The sequence below is a fragment of the Narcine bancroftii genome, chromosome 1 (assembly GCF_036971445.1).
Source record: "Narcine bancroftii isolate sNarBan1 chromosome 1, sNarBan1.hap1, whole genome shotgun sequence".
Lineage (NCBI taxonomy): Eukaryota > Metazoa > Chordata > Chondrichthyes > Torpediniformes > Narcinidae > Narcine > Narcine bancroftii.
Genome location: NC_091469.1, coordinates 299176234 through 299194052, shown reverse-complemented (window position 1 = coordinate 299194052; position 17819 = coordinate 299176234). Strand labels below are relative to the sequence as shown.

Below are 17819 nucleotides of genomic sequence, written 5' to 3'. Positions count from 1 at the left end.
AAAAAGATCATTTTGAGCAGATATCTTCAAAATGTCTCTTATTTTTACCTTTGGCATCAGTTAGTGGAACTATATTATGAACAAAAGATTTGACAGGGTGCTCATATTTCACATTAACACCCAGCAACACGCTAAGTATTAGAAAATGTAGAATCTGTAAATGCGTTGTATAAGTCATTGGCAGTTTAACCAATGGTCTGATTTCCCAAATTATGGATACAATAAACAAGTTTCTCACCGTGGGTCATTGAATAAAAAAAATAAATTTTAATGGTAGTGAAAGTACATTGCACAGAACATCTCAAAAGCTGTAAAAAAGGTTTTGAATGCACGCATTATTTAACATGCAACTGGAATTTCAAATAAACTGCTTCCAAAAACATGATCGCACAAAAGCATGGTGGTTATTAACCCTTCTTTGCCCCATTGAGAAAGGACGCTACCTCAATAATAATTCCCCATCTCATTTTGTACCTCGTCTAACCCAAAAACCCTTCCTTAACAGGCCAAAATGACAAAGCTAAACTGTTGCATATTTTTGTTATTTCTCATTTGGGTATTTTGTACCTGATAAATAGTACCTTTTTTCCCTTTACTTAGCCAATTGACCCTTCTGGAAAAAAAAACGCATTAAAGCCCCCTTCAAGATTTCACATTTTGTTTTTCACTCCTTGTAAATTGGGAGCAAAAGCAAATGGAAAAAAATATTGCATTACATTATAGATATCCCTTCCATCTTTGAGCCTATTTGATTAAACTATGCCATCCTGAAATGTGTTTAAAAAAAATAAATTATATTATTCTCAAATCTTGGGCAGCCAATTTTCAACAGAACAAGAAAATTCTTTTGTGTACAGTCCAAACTGAAGAACACTCATCTACTAAAACCCCTGCATTCTAAACTGTTGATGTCTTGTGCAGGTGCATTCTACCGATTAAAAAAAAAATTGCCATCCCAACAAAATTAATGAAACAGTTAAATGTCTTGATAACATGACTACAATATTGGAATAGCACAGGCAGAGAAAATAACTCCAGGTACCCAGGCTCCATATACTACCTGAAAAAAAAACTTTTAGCTCAGAATTTCTTGACTTCCTAAGTTTCTACTGTTAAAAGCCCAAACAGCCCAAATTTTAGAAAGTATGTTTTTTTTTTAAACTGATTTGGTAGCTAAAATATGTGTACCATTTTGAGACAAGTTTGAACTCCTTAATTCTGCCTGCAACCAACACAATTAATGTCTTGCAGGAAATTCCCTTCAACTTAATGTCATTGCCCAAACAGGTTCAACATCTGTAATGTGTTGCTTTTGAAAAGAGTGCTTTACCTTTAACCAGTTATATATTTACTAAAATTCTTAGCTATACTCAAGACAATAAATTTGTGAGTAAAAACACAAGGCTGGAGAAACTCAACAGGTCAAACAGTGTCCTTTATATAGGAAAGATAAAGAGAAATAATCAACCTTTCAGGGTCAAGCCCAAAACATTGGTTATGTGTCTTCATCTTTGCTATTTAAAGTACTATACGAAGTGTTTTTACTTCAACCAAGGTGTCTGCAGACTTTCGTGTTTTAAAATGAACATGTGAAGACTGAGTTTTGCAATCATAAAAACAATTAAAAATGCAAGATTGTAAAACATTTTACTATTGTACATTTTGGTTAAAATCACAATATTTATATTCCCTTCAACATTAAAAGCTACAAAAAGTTACATTCCAATGTGGATTTACAAAGATTGCTTTATTTTTAATAACATGGTGATAATGTACATCCAAAACTATTTACAAGAATTGTTAAAACCATGTACTGAATATAGACCATAGTCAGATAAACAGCTACTGGTAGTTAACCTTTTTTAAGAGGTAGTTACCATTACTTTAAATGAATACATAAAATCATACCCCTTATATTTTCAATCCAAGAATTTACAATACAAATTTGAAAACATATGCACAGTATCTACAATCCATTCCTGAAATTTCAGTTTTGGAAATCTTTTTTGGCATCTCCTAACCACCTGAGGAGCTACAAATAATGAACCCAGTTTGTTTACACTAACTGTGGAGCTTCCATTTATTCTGCAGTGCAGGCAAATGTTAAGTTACTCAGTAGGGAAACTGCTTAAAAGAAACAAAAACCGGCAGTGAGTCTTCCATTAAATGACATTTAACTGTAGTTGCAAGCAAACAGCAATGATGCCCCAAAACACAACAAAATGACAAGGAAATAGAATGCACCATAAAAGAGTCATTTTAAAAATAAACCTTCTTGAAAAAGTTTACAAACACTTGTAAAAGTTTGTAATTATATTGCATGCACACATTTAATGTATTTGGGTAATTTTCTTTTTGCAAGAACAGATGGCTCAAAAAAAAAACTTACTGAATATTACAGTAGAAGTCCAAAAATTCAGATGACAGAAATCCAGATCACCCAAGAATCCTCTCAAACTTTTAAAATTTAGCTGGCTTTCGTGTGCATGCGTGCACGTCACAGATGCACAGCAGTAACAAATGACCACGGTTGGTGACTTTATTTTTCTTTCAAACTGTTTGCTTTGATAAATGATGCATACTGTATTTGACAATTAATAAATTATCAACAGTTACTTGTTATCTCTTATTTATTCCTCCTTAAATTTTAAAAGTACTGCCCGAGAATCCAGATTGACTCAATCCCCGAGCAGTCCTAATTTTCAGACTTCTACTGTATTCCCTTTTCTTTAAACAACTGTCAAATTGAAGAAAAAGTGCTTCCCAGAATAAAAATCACACCAAGAAAAATTAGATCATTTTTAAGTGTCCATATATGTTCTTGTGCAGTTAGTCTTTGATCCTTGGACTATTATATGCATAGTGAACCAAAGGGAATCCCCGACTTTGATAGAAGCAGGCCCTCCCACAGGCCTGAACTTGGTCAGAACTATCTGAAACAAATGAGTCCCCTTCATCAGCATATTCTGAATGAGCAGACTGAGTCCCACAGTCTGACCAGTAGCCACTGGGCCGCTGACATGGCACCACAGCCAGAGCTGGGCAGCTATGCGACTTTACTAAATGCTTGCACGTTGAAGGTTTTGTCAGTAACAATGAATCACAACAGTCACATACAGTGAGATTACCATGTAGGTGTGTATACATTCCACAGTCGTAGAAAAATTCAGGTGTCACACAGCCACTTTGAGAGTTCATTGTAACTGCAATTGATTTGTCTTTCTGCTTTGGGCGCCATTTTAACATATTCCAGTCTTCCTTGAATCGTGGATTGAAGAAAACATATAAAACAGGGTTCAGACAAGCAGGGAGTGGAAAGAAGATTAGTGTTACAGACTTCATTATTTCAGGACTGATGGAGATTGCACTGATGAGAGGTGCAAATGAAAAGAAAGCAACAGGACAGAAGAAAATACAGTTGGTGAAAATTAACCAGGCAACATGCTTAATCATATTTGACTGTGAATTTTCTGCAAGATCCTCCTTCTCCAAATTACAGTAGAGCTTTGTGTAGACAACGACCATTATTAGAAAGGCTATTGAGTTCAGCAACACGAGAGTCACTGTATAACCTAAGGAAGGAGACTCGCCAGTGGGGAAGGGTAAACAGAGTGGAGAGGCTGAGAATTCTCCGATATGAAACCATGGAAGACAAGCTATTACTGCAGCAAATAAAACAGCAAAAGCAGCAGCTGCCTGAAAGTGCACCAGACGATGGCTTTTTCCTTTTTTAATTAAGTCATGTGCAGTCATAGTCCGTTCAAAGGATGCCAAGGTAAGGAAAAATATAGATGCTTCAGAAGAAAACATAGCGAGGAATCCAGCAACTTTGCAGCCACATCCTGTCTCCCACCAGGCACCAAAGTGAGCAAATTTTCCCCAAGACACGGAATCTAAAATGGTCAGGATACCGGTATATATTCCCATTAAGAGATTGGCTGTTGCAATCAGACCCACAAACAGCTTAGCAGAAGACAATGGAGCACACGATGCAAATGTTGTTACAACAACAAGAATATTGAAAATGAATGCCACCAGAAAGATGAACCACACAGTCAGACGAATCATCCAGCTTCCCAGCAAATGTTCGCATGGTTTGAATGCACCTTGTAAGGAGAAAATTAAGCTTATTAATAAATAATCACTGTCATTAGTCAGTCACAAAATTATACAACACAGAAAATGGCTCTTTGGTCCACATTGTCCATGGTGGCCAAGTTGTTTCACCAAGCTAGTCCTATTTACCTTCATTTGGACCATATCCCTGTTACCCATGTATCCATCAAAATTTTTTTCAAGCATTACATTTGTACCCACAACTCCCATTTCCACTGGCAGATCATTCCATATACCCTTCAGACTCTGAAAACTTTCCCCTTCAATTCATTCACCTCTCACCTTAAATCTATGCCCTCTCGTTTTACAATTCCCCAATCCTGTGAAAAAGATTGTGGCCATTCACTTTAACTCTGCCATCATGATGTTCTATACCTCTTCTATATTCACCCTCTTGTGTTGAAGGAAAAAAAAATGCCCCAGCCATTTCAGTCTCTCCTTGTAACTTAAGCCCTCCATTCCTGGCAACATGCCTGTGAATCTTTTCTGCACCTTTCCAGCTTCCAGTCATCCTGAAATGCACACAACGCTCCATCCAAGTGTGGTCTCACCAACATCTTGACCAGTTGCAACAGGATGTCCTACTTCTTGTACTCAATGTCCTTAGCAAGAAGTGCCAAATGTTTTTTTTTCACCACCATCTACCCTTCCCATTTTCAGGGAACGATGTTCTTGTACTTTGCACTAGGTCTTTGTTCTATAACTCTGCCATTTATTGTGCAAGGACTGCCTTGGCTTCACTTCCCAAAAATGACACTTAACTGATTGTAAGGAAACTGCTCTATGCTACCTCAAAGCACAGCAAAATGACTATGAAATATAATGCACCATAAAATAGCTGCTTAAAAGGCAAATCTTCTCGAACAAGATTACAAATGCTTACGTGAAATTGTAGCTTGCACGCGCTGTTATTCTATTTGATGGCTTAAAATAAAACTTACTTTTGTCCATTCCTTTCAACCAACAAAGAGAGTTGAAAAAAATGGTCATCTATAATTGGACTAGCCAGTGCAAAGCCATTCATTCCAAAGAATTTCTTAAACTGAGCTCAAATTCTCAATCTATTTTTCATCAAATAATTATTTGTTAATTTGTAAAAGGAAAATGGTAAAAAGGATTGGAAAATTGCCAACATAGAGGTATTTGTTAGTAAACTGCAATTCCATTTCCACCCAGGAAGGGCGATTCACTGATTTACCCAAATGTTTGCGGAGGAGCTAGTGGAGTTGTTCAAGTGAACCGGTATGGACTTAAAGGGTCGACATGGCCTGTTTCCATGCTGTAAACAGTTATATGGACATTTCTGTTTGAAGAAAAAGTGCTTCCCAGAATAAAAGTTCACACCAAAATACAGTACCTTTTCAAACTGCAATACTACACATTTGTCCACATTAAACTGGTTTAGTAAAGTAAGCTTGTCATAGACAGCTCTTAAATAAAACTGCTTCTTTCCCTTTTTCTTCAAAAAGCAATCCCTGACATAATAGGTTCCTGGAGACGACAGGTTCTTCTGAATATCGCAGCAGCAGATTACTTACTGAGACATAAAAATGCTCGTCTTTCACAAGATACGGTGATCAAAAAGGTTGTTTGGCTCTAACCTTTTTTTCCTGACACAGCCAAAATGATATTTTAACAACACATTCCTTTCACTGCTTCTTGTGCATCAAACTAGGGTGCTTCAGAGTGATAATTATTCATTAAACAGAATTGTGTGGTACAATGAAACTCTAGGGTCTTTTACATGCAAAAACATTTTGTGGACTGTTTAATTTTGCAAGTTAACTTAAAAAGATAAATAGTACTGTTTTCAGAGTTTATTCTTTGAAATAAAATGCATTTATAGTAGAAACCCAATGATTCATTGTATAATTGATGTATCCTTTTGTTTCCAGCATGGTTAGTGCAATGCTATAACAGCACCAGAGATAGGGCTCAAATTTGGCAGTGAGGAGTTTGTATGTTCTCCCTGTGTCTGCATATGGGTTTCCTCCAGGCGACTTAATTTCTTCCCACCCTCCAAAATGTACTGGGTGGTAGGTCATTTTGATGTAATTGGGTGGCACGGGCTTGAGGGCCAAAATGTATCCTCTTCCTAGGATCACTCAGATAGATTGCTGCTTTAAAAAACAGTTCATCCAAGTGCTGAGAAAAGCTTGTTTTTTAAAAAAATTACTAAACAAATTACAATGACTTGGATCCTTCTGGTAAAGGGGAGACAAAAAAAAATTGCAAAGGAAGAATGCCAGAATGTTGAAAACATTGGGGGGAAAAGAATAGACATGGCGAGAAGGGAGTTCCAGAAAGCAAGATTAAGGCAGTTTACCATTTTGCATCAAATGAAAGTGTACAATAAATTGCAAATATTTTAGAAAATGGTCAAAAACCTCAGGTCAGGCAAAATCTGTGGAGGTTAACACTTCAGATCGGTGGCACTTTGCCAGAATTGAAAATCTAACTGTTTCTCTTTCCACAGATAGACAAAAACAGAAAATGCTGGAAAGACACTGAGTAATGAAGATTGTTTATAAATGAATAGAGCTAAGTAAATAAATTTTGTCTGACTGACTCAAGTCATTCTTTCTTATGAATTATAAGAACAGCTGTATTGTTATTGTCACTTAATACTACATTTAGAATGTAACATATAAAATTCTTTAACTTTTGTCTCCCATAAGGCAGACAGAAGCCCCTTTTCCAGTGGCACCTTTTCCCAGGAATTGATTCAAACAGGTCCAGTGGAAAAAGAAAACAATTAGCACGCTGGCGTCAAATCAGGCTGGGAATTGACGGCTTCAACCCCTACTCATCTCCCCAGCGTCAGCTGACACTGACGTGCCGATTAAACCAGTGGAAAAGGACAGCAGAAAGTCACCCACTTCTGGTTGAAGGTAGGCTCTCCTATCCCCTGGGATGAGTTGTGTTCAGTGGAAAAGCAGTCAGTGTCCCGGTTCAAGGTTGCCCAGTGGAAACAGCACAAACAGCTTCCTATCCTGGGACCCTGAACGGCCAATTAATTGGGATGCCAGTGGAAAAAGGACGAGAGAGTCACCACTTTGTCCAGCACCCCTCACAGAAACTTACAGGACTTGGTGAGATCAGACAACCTCAGGCATATTCAGGCTATTAGGTAATAGCAATCCTCTAAATTCATGAATTTAAGGAGGTTAGATTGGGGGAGAGAGAAGAGCAAAGTGTATGTATCCTTAGGAAAACTATCCCTCCAGTAAGTGGATTGAACTTGTTATGTACTCTACAGGTGAGCACAGCCACCACAGGAGGCAGAGTGATTCAGCAGCAAAAGAGGCTCTTCTTGAAAAGTCCAGACCAACCATTAATTACCTATTTGGACGAATCCCACATTAATCCCATTTTTTTTTCCCCACATTCTCATCAATGCCCCATCTCCTCACCTTCAGATTCTATCACTCATTTAATGATTTATTAAATTTCCAAAGTATTGGGAAATTAGAAGAGACCAGAGAACTCAGAAGAAACAAATGTGGTCACAGGATAAATGTGCAAATTCTACCTAGACTGCACTTGAACTTATTATACCTTTGGCCCTGTGAAGTAGCAGTTGACCAGTTGCACTACATGCCATACAACTTGGAGAAAAATAAGAGACTAAACCGAAAGAAAGTGATCAACACCGCAAAAATAATACCCCAGCAATAGAAAACAGATATAAATGCAAGAGAAAATGCACACTTTTAAAAAACATTATAAGAACCGCTTCTATAAAAGTTTATATTTGCAATGGAATGCACCAATTCTCACTGCAGTAGCTACTTCAGATTCTAAATTAACTACAAAATAAAAATCAGACTGCCAGAGGCTCTAAGTAAAAAAGTTCTTATCTATTCATGTACAGCCAGCAGTTCTATTGACAAACCAAGACTTCAAACTACTGCTATTTGATACTTGAAATAGCATGCAAAAAAACCCAGAAAACTGGCATTCAATCTTTTTAATGGCAGTTACCCACAAACATGCGCAAAATAATTTCAATGCAACACTTTGTTAAGTACCTGGAGATGGATTGCAATGCACTATCGACTGAATCCTTTCTTCATCATTCTTAACTTCATAGTCAGCATTTTGGCCTGGAAGAGATAGAGGTTAGGTGAATTTTCTCCAAATCCTCTTACATTTTTACATAATTCATCAAGCTATCATGAACTTTAAGATCAGCCATGATCTCGTTGAATGGCGGAGCAGGCTCGAAGGGTCGAATGACCTACTCCTGCTCCTATCTTCTATGTTTCTATGATGTCACCAACAAGAACATTTATGTCAAACTTCTAGCAGTTCTTGATAAGGTGTTGTCAGCAAGCTGCCTTGAAGTACTGCAGCTACTTGCACTATGCTTTAAGGTAGAGAATATCTGAGTTTTGATCCAAGTATAATGATTTGATAACCCTGGGAAACAAATTTTGCAGATCAGTCAAGACTGCGTTTGTGAAACAGCAAATAGTGCAAACATAATTGATTTAAGAATGTCATGTTGAAATTGACAAGATATCCAAACCTGCAAGAAAATGAATAGGAGCACATGGAGTAACAAGACAGACAGATGAACAGAATCACATATTTTAAAGAGGACAGAAGAATGTGTAAGAATTGAAAAATGTTAAAGATGTTCAGTGTTATGAACAGAATTGCCATATTACTAATTGGTAATTTGTGAAACAACTACAACCTATCTGAGAGGCAAAATATACATTTGGATTCCACATCTGACAATATTCTATTGAGTAGATTACTGTGGAAGATTTAGTCCCAGGGATCAATAGCATTGTGTTGGACTGCACTGCCAATCATCTTTTTTGGGGGGAGAAAAACAGCAAAGTGATGGATCAGGGTGATTCACAATGAGCGTTGGCTATTTTTTTTCTCCCTTAGACTTTATAAATTAATTGGTTGTGGGAATCAACATTAAGTTATCCAATTCCAAAAAAGATTTTGAATAACCAGTAATTTTAGTGATCCAGGTAATGTCCTTGTTGTATTTAGATCAAATGACTACTTTAGATACTGCTTGATTTCATGCCCCAATGAGAAATCAAGAAATCAGAGTCCAACATGCATGGAGCACCAGAGAAAAACATGACAATTGCTGGATGACTAGAAGTACATTTTGATCATTATTCATATTATGACAATGATAATGGTAGACAGTAAAACTCTTGTTATCCAGAATTCAAGCCACTGGCAAAAAAAAAAGAGAAAAAAAACAAGAAAATTGCTGTGCCTCATTGTTTGTTCATGAATTCACGCAACACACAATCTCAAGCAACTGGAAAATCCATTCAACCGGCATCTACCAATCCCCATAAGTGATGGATACCAGGGGTTTTACAGGCAGTCCCCAGGTTGAGAGTTCCATTTCCTCGGTCTGTCTTTAATTTGAATTTGTATGCAAGTCGGAACAGGTATATATGGTCCTTATTTAGCGTCAATACACTAAAACAAAGGAGTCACGTGATGGAGTAGTGGCCGGTAGGAGAATACCAGCCCTCTCCAGAAAAGAAGAAATAAAGTGAAGAAAAGACAAAGTTCAAGAAACACAAAACATAACAAATAAAAGATAAAGTTGTGGAGAAAAGAAAGAAAATGGCACCCAAGAAGGAAAAAGTTAGAACAACAGGAAAAAAAGAAGAAAAGATGCCAGAAGAGAAAGGAGAGGGCCTTACCTGCATGAAGAAACAGGGAGCCATCGTGGAGAAAAGAGCCCATTCCCCAAGGTTGGTGACAACCCCACAGAGTCACGATCTCCCGACTGCCGGACTGCAAAAATGGCTCTCTGAGCCAAACAAAAGCGCGCAACTGCGCATGCGCTCACTAAGGAAAAAGAGAACACTGACGGGAGGGGGGGCCCAGCTGAGGAGCGAGCAAATACAGCGTGACCAGGTGAGGGATGCCCGACACCAGGGCTCTCAGCTGGAAAAAGAGGAAAGCGACAGGAAAGGGAGTGAGAGGAAAGAAGAACAGCAACAGGAGGCCCAACAGATAACTAGCACAGAAGAAGAGGACCAAAAGCAAGAAGAAGCCCAGCAAAGTGAGGCAAGCAACTCAACAAGAAAGTCAGAAGAGAGATAGATACAAGGAAGAGAAGTAGAAGACACAAACACAGGTACAGACATAGAAGGGGAGGAAGAAGACGACCAAGCTCTGTACAGAGAAATAGAAGGTAAAATAGATGGACAGTATTATAGATAAAAAAATTTTTCAAGAATGGTTGACATTAGAATTTAGTGAAATTAAAAGAAAAATGAAAAGTACAGAAGAAAAAGTGAATAGAATGGAGCTGGTCATGACAGAAATAGGGAAAAGATTAGAAAATGTGGAAGAACGAGAAATGGCTGTAGAAATGGAAGTGAATGACTTAAGAAGAAAATTGGAAGAAAGTGACAAAAAAGTTAAACAAGAGTTGTTAGCTCAGAAGATTGATATAATGGAAAACTATAGTAGGCGAAACAACATAAAGATAGTGGGCCAAAAGGAAGATGAAGAAGGCAGAAATATGAAATAATTTATAAAAGAATGGATCCCAAAGGTCCTGGGAATGCCAGAAATACAGGAAGGAATGGATATAGAAAGGGAACACAGAACACTAGCTCCGAAACCACAGACACAGCAAAAACCAAGATCCGTTTTAGTAAAATTTCTAAGATACACGACAAGAAAAAATATACTGGATAGGGCAAGAAATAAAATTGCAGAAGACAAAAAAAAAACATTGGAATACAAGGGTCAAATTATTTTTTTTTTTACCCAGACATAAGTTTTGAACTCTTAAGGAAGAGGAAGAAGTTTAATATAGCAAAATCGATCCTAAGGAAAAAATGTTATAAATTTATGTTAAGATATCCAGCTGTGCTTAAAATATTTATCCCGGGGGAGCAAAACAGACTGTTCTCAGATCTGGAGGAAACACGAGAATTTGCAGAACGCCTGCAGGACAGAAGGAGAGATGAAGAGATGTAACAAGAACGAAGAACGACGACAAAATACATATAAAGATGTAAAAATAATGTATAAGTAAGAACTAAAGGGAAAGAAAAGGGAAGAAAGGAAGTTAGGGGGAGGGAAAGAGGGTGAGCTTTGTTATATGTGAAGATAAAAGTCTTTTCTGGAGTGGGTTGGTGGGAGAGAATAACAGTCACTGTGAAATCAGTTGACACTTGCGAATGGGTTTGCAATCCAAATGGAGAGGGCAGTTGTGGTTGCCCGGCAAGGGACAAGGGGCAACTCAGAGAGGGGGCGGAGACGACATTTGGGGTTAAGGGAATTTTAGATGTGGGAGTTGTTGAAGTATTTTATGTTTTAAAAATGCTGTCATACATTGAGTTCAAAAAGGGAAAACTGAGAGATGAAAATGGGGAAGGTGGTGGTGAGGAAACAGAAATGAGGTGTAAACAGAATATGAGATGCCCATGTTGAAATATATGACTATAAATATTAATTGAATACATAACCAAATTAAACGAAAAAGGCTATTAAATTTCCTGAAAAAAGAAAAAAACAGACATAGCATTTGTGCAGGAAACACATCTAACTGAAGTGGAACATAATAAATTAAGGAGAGACTGGGTAGGGCACGTAACAGCAGCATCATATAACTCAAAAGCCAGAGGTGTAGCTATATTAATAAATAAAAATGTACCAATCAAAATAGAGGAGGAAATAATAGATCCAGCAGGGAGGTATATAATGATAAAGTTAAGATATATTCAGAATTCTGGAATTTGATCAATATATATGTACCTAATGAAGAGGATCAAAAGTTTTTGTAAGATTTTTTTTGAAGATTGTAGATACGCAGGGGAATATATTGATAGGAGGGGACTTTAACCTTAATTTGGATCCAATGTTGGATAAAACTGGACAAAAGACTAGCAAAAAGAATAAAGTGGCCAAATTTATGGTTAAATCAATGCAGGAAATGAAACTTATGGATATATGGAGGAGGCAGCACCCAAGGGAGAAGGAATACTCATATTATTCGAGTAGGCATAAAACATACTCAAGGATTGATATATTTTTGTTGTTGGTCCATATTCAAGGGAGAGTTAGGAAAAATTAATATAAAGCTAGATTGCTATCTGATCTCTCACCCCTGTTATTAGCAATAGAACTGGAGGGTATCCCACCAAGATCATATAGATGGAGATTAAACTCCATGCTACTTAAAAAGATAGGGAATTTAGAGAATTTATTGAATGCCAAATTAAAATGTACTTCGAAATAAATACGGAATCAGTGAAAGACAAATTGATATTATGGGATGCAATGAAAGCCTTCATTAGAGGGCAGATAGTAAGTTATGTAACTAAGATGAAAAAGGACTACAATAGGGAAATAGAACAGTTGGAAAGGGAGATAGTAAGTACAGAAAAATAACTAGCAACAAGGGACGATATAATAAAAAGAGAATTGGTGGACAAAAAAAAAACAAACATTACAAATGTATAAGATGGAGAAGAACATAATTAAAATAAAGCAAAAGTATTATGAGCTAGGAGAAAAAGCACACAAAATATTAGCCTGGCAACTTAAAACAGAACAAGCTAAAAGAATTGTATTGGCATCAAGGAAAAAGGACAAACAAATTACATAGAACCCAACGGAGATCAATGAAAACTTTAAGGAATTTTATGAACAATTATACCAACTGAGCATATGGGGAAAATGATAAAATAGAAGAGATTTTAGCTAAAATTGAACTGTCAAAATTGCAAGAAGAGGAGCAAAATAAGGTGATAAAACCATATGAAATAGAGGAAGTGCAGGATATATTAAAAAAGTTGCCGAACAATAAAATGCCTGGAGAGGATGGATTCCCAATAGAATTCTATAAAACATTTAAAGAGTTATTAATTCCTCCTCTCCTGGAAGTAACGAACCAGATAGAAGAAACACAAAACTTGCCAGATTCATGTAAGACAGCAATAATTACAGTAATACCAAAGACAGGGAAGGATCCACTAACACCAGCATCATATAGACCAATATCTCTATTTAATTCAGATTATAAGATAATAGCAAAATTATTAGCAAACAGATTGGCCGACTGTATACCAAAAATAGTAAAACAAGAACAAACTGGATTTATTAAGAAAGACGAAAGACGAACAGCGGATAATCTCTGTAAATTTATTAATTTAATTCATCCAGTTCAAGGAAATAAAATGCCAAGAATGGCTGTTGCTTTAGACACAGAAAAAGCCTTTGACGGGGTAGAATGGAATTATTTATTCAAAGTATAACAGAGGTTCAATCTACCAGAAAAATATATTAATTGGATTAAAGTATTATATAAGGGTCCATTAGCGAAGGTGACAGTAAATGGATATGTATCGAACCAATTTAAATTAAGTAGGTCAACATGGCTATCTCCCTCACTGTTCGCTTTAGCAATAGAACCATTGGCAGAACTGATAAGAACAGAAAATAAAATAAAAGGGATAAAAATAAAGGAGAAGGAGTATAAAATCAGTTTATTTGCAGATGACATCATAGTATACTTAACAGAACAAGAAATATCAATAAGGGAACTACATGAGAAATTGAAGGAATATGGAGAAATATCAGGGTACAAGATTAACGCAAATAAAAGTGAAGCGATGCCAATGAGTAATGCGGATTATACAGAATTTAAAAAAAGAATCCCCATTTAAATGGCAAATATAAGCAATCCGATACCTAGGTATTAGATAAGATAATAATTTAAGCCACCTGTACAAACTAAATTATCAGTCATTAATAAAGAAATTGCAGGAAGACTTAGAACATTGGAAAGAATTACCACTAACATTGACAGGGAGGGTAAATTGCATTAAAATGAATGTCTTCCCAAGGATACAATACTTATTTCAATCATTACCATTTCCCTTAACAGAGAATTTTTTAAATGAACTAAAGAAAATAATAAGGAAATTTTTATGGAGGGATGGGGGGGGGGGGGGAACCGAGGATAGTGTTAGATAAATTAACAGAGAGGTACAACCAAGGTGGTTTGCAGTTACCAAACTTTAAAAATTATTATAGAGCAGCACAATTAAGGTATTTATCAGATTTTTATCAGACAAGAGAAAAACCAGATTGGACTAAGACAGAGCTAGATAAAATAGGGGAGAAGGTACCAGAACATATACTTTATAAGTGGGATGAAAAGCTGGTGCAATATAAAAGCTCACCAGTACTGCATCATTTATTCAATATATGGAAGAAGATTCACTTAGAAAGGAAAAAAAAAACAAATTACCAACTACCAAAATTATTATTGATGCAAAATCAGCTAATCCCTTTCACAATAGATAACTTTTCCTTTAAAGAATGGGAGAGAAAAGGAATTAAAAGAATGGAAAATTGTTTTTTGGGAAATAATTTATTAAAATTTGAACAAATGAAGTACAAATATGGAATAACTCATGGTACAATGTTTGCATACCATCAACTGAATGCCTACTTAAAGGACAAATTGGGAAACAGGCTGAGGTTACCAGAAGGAAGCAGCTTTGAATATGTGATTACAGACTCAATGATAATAAAACGATTTATAACGAACATCAAGCTGCAACAGAAGGAAAATGATTAAATAAGCTATAAACCCAAACAAAAGTGGGAAAAAGATTTAAACATAAAGATAAAAAATGAAACATGGGAAAAGTTACGCTCTGGAACTATGAAGAATATAATAAACACAAGGTTATGTATGATACAGTATAATTGGTTACACAGGTTATATATCACACCCCAAAAGTTAAAAAAAAAATGGGATCCAACATTATCAGATAGATGTTTTTGCTGTAAGAAGGAAATGGGAACAACAGTACATGCAATTTGGGCATGTGAGAAAGTGAAAAGGTTTTGGGAAGGTCTAAATTAGGTATTAAATAAAATCACAAAAAACAACATACCAAAAAATCCAGAGATCTTTCTTCTAAGTAATACAAAAAGTAAGGAATTAGGCCTCAAACTGGATGAAGTGCAAAAAAGATTTATTATGATAGCCTTAGATGTAGCAAAAAAATGTATAATGTCAACTTGGAAATCAGAAGAGAGCTGAGAATACAGCAATGGTACATGGAAATGAATAAATGTATTCCATTGGAAAAAAATAACATACAATTTAAAAAATAAAGTCACATTATTTGAACAACTTTGGGAACCGTACATGGAACATAACAGAGAGGGCTTCCCTCGGACCTCCACCCCCTAAAATGATAAGACAAAATGACTTGATCCAGTGTGTAAAAGTAGATGACACAATTTTCTTGTTTATTTTCATTGTGTGATGACATTGTTTAATGGTTTTATTGTATTGTAAATGTTGAATGTTTAATGGGTTTGGAGGGGGTTGGGAAGGGGGGAGGGAAGATAGGAAAAAAAGGGGAGAAAATGCCATTGTGTGTATTTAAGAGGGAAATGTTTGTATGTATTTTGATTGATATGGTTCACAGTGTGAAAAATAAAAATAAATTAAAAAAATACACCAAAACATAATACTACAGGAAATAATACAGTACTGTACGCAATAATAAAAGTAACTACATAAAAGTTAGCACTTACAGAAGATTATGGAGAGATGGCTACAGTACAGGTATGCCATGGCCCTCCTGCATCTTCGTTCCTTCCGACCCACACCCATTCCTTTGCTCGCTCCTCACTCTCCCCCCCTCCTCCCCACCCCCATGGCTCACCTGCCTGCTGCTTTGCCCAGGCTGTGTGCGGTGTAGTCTGACAGTGGTATTGTGATGGCACACGCTGCTGCTGCTTCTTCTCCCCCCTCCCTCCCTTCTGCCAGACTGCTGGTGCCATTGCCCACCCGCTACTTTCTCCAGGCCGTGTGTGTGGCATAGTCTGACAATGGAGTCGTGATGGCGTACGCCACTGCTTCTTCTTTTCTCCCCCTCCTCCCTCCCAGAGATCAGTGTGGGGCTGGTGGCAGGCTGTCAGGGGATACGGGACCAATGTGGGTACTGTTGGTGACACAATAATAATAAAATTTAACAATTTTTGGTCATTACTATTGGAATTATGACTCAACCATGCTCAATCCAGAAGTTGATGCCATTCTACTTCCAGTTGACTTGTCAGTTCGACAGGTTGTTCGTCAATCGGACGTTTTTAACCCAGGGACTGCTTGTACTGTATTTGACAAATGATAGCAATCAGTTTCCATTAATCTGCACCCAACACACTCAAACCAGAATAAGATAAATACATCTAGAGAATATTTTTGGCACTGGCTGCTCAGTATTAGCAGTGCTTCTGCAGTGAATCACCTCCTTTGTATCAACATAGTCTTACATCTGCTGATAGCCTGAAACTGATGGCTTACTACCAGTAGATTAAACAAGTATTCAACATCTAATTGACTGCACTTACCAGTTTTCTTTTCTACAGGTGAGATACTGGCTTGTTGGCTTTTAATGCCTTCAATATATACAGCCTGATGGAAATCACAGCTACTAAAAGCACAGCACTGATAGGCATACGGAACCATCAAAGTCCTGCAAAATACAAAACATTTCAAGCTTGTTTTAAAGTAAAATATTTGTACATTTTAATCAATTATTATGTCTCTGCTTTTGCATATAATGGAGAGCATTGTTGAGTACGTAATGCCAAGGAATCATGTGCTACCAATTAAGGTTCAAAGTTTATTATTCTCCTAAATTGTAGTTAAGTTTCAGTAAGTTGGGTTGCAGTGAATTTCAAATAATTATTGGTAAGTTTCTACAGACCGATCAGGCAAGAGAGAATGCTATGGATCACCTGATAGCCATAGAATTATATACTCCTTTAAAGTTTTTAAGTTGAGTGTCATTCATGCGAATTTTAGCTTTGACAAGACCACAATGCAAGATGAATGTGCATTAGTTCAAAGGCATTAATCTTTCAGGAATGACTAATAAAAAAAATGCTGCTCTAATCTTATAACAAGCCATTCAGTTTTGCATTGCAAGCTACATGTAGTCAAATAGACTGAAATTTTTAAACTTTAAAAAAAAAATCAGACCTTGACAAGAAAGTAATGAAAGGTTGAGTTAACTCAGGCATAGACAACTTTAATTGAATTATCGTAACTTTGCACTTTGTCAATGATTTAGTATTGGAATTATGTAGAAACTTGAGCACAAAAGGAAATCAATGACAGCGGTGAAAGGTCTCGTAAATAATTCCTGGACACCTACCAAAAGCACTTGGTAAGTGTTCAAGTAATTCAAAGGGCAGCACATATAGCATAAGATATAATACAAAGAATCCAAATTTTCCTTTGTGATAGTTGACAGATTAGATCCTCTTTTAATTTGCCAAACAATGGTTCGTTATTCCTAAAACTTCTGTAAAGAGGGAGAGAGAGAGAGAGAGAGACCTATTTATCCATCCATCTATTTATTTATTTCAGAACAAAATGCTTGACCACTTGGGGATGGAAGAACTTTTTTTTACTTGGAAGAGAAGACTGGGCCAAAATTTGTTGCTGGTACATAATGATGTCAAATTGCAACTAACATGCAATATCAATCTCTCAATCTCAGTTTTGAAGTTTTAAATCGATTTAGCCTTTTTAAGACAAGCATTCAGATTTTGCACCACCCTTTGTATTCTTCTCTCTCTCACCAGCAGCACAACTCTAATTTTATATCCTGTTGTTCTGCATTTTGCCCACCAGAAAATATTTATTTACA

At 36.5% G+C, this 17819-nt stretch overlaps 1 protein-coding gene across 4 annotated transcripts in view; it reads right to left on the bottom strand.

Moving 5' to 3' along the window:
- Positions 1 to 244: 244 nt before the first annotated feature.
- lgr4 (leucine-rich repeat containing G protein-coupled receptor 4) overlaps positions 245 to 17819 on the bottom strand; it is a 106830-nt gene continuing 89255 nt past the window's right edge. For all 4 annotated transcript variants that reach the window (XM_069905252.1, XM_069905242.1, XM_069905257.1 and 1 more), the window contains 3 exons: positions 16513 to 16637; positions 8148 to 8222; positions 245 to 4106 (listed from right to left, as the gene is read on the bottom strand). In XM_069905252.1, the coding sequence (XP_069761353.1) occupies positions 2830 to 4106; positions 8148 to 8222; positions 16513 to 16637 (1477 nt within the window). In that variant the 3' untranslated portion in view covers positions 245 to 2829. The remainder of the gene's footprint in view (positions 4107 to 8147; positions 8223 to 16512; positions 16638 to 17819) is intronic.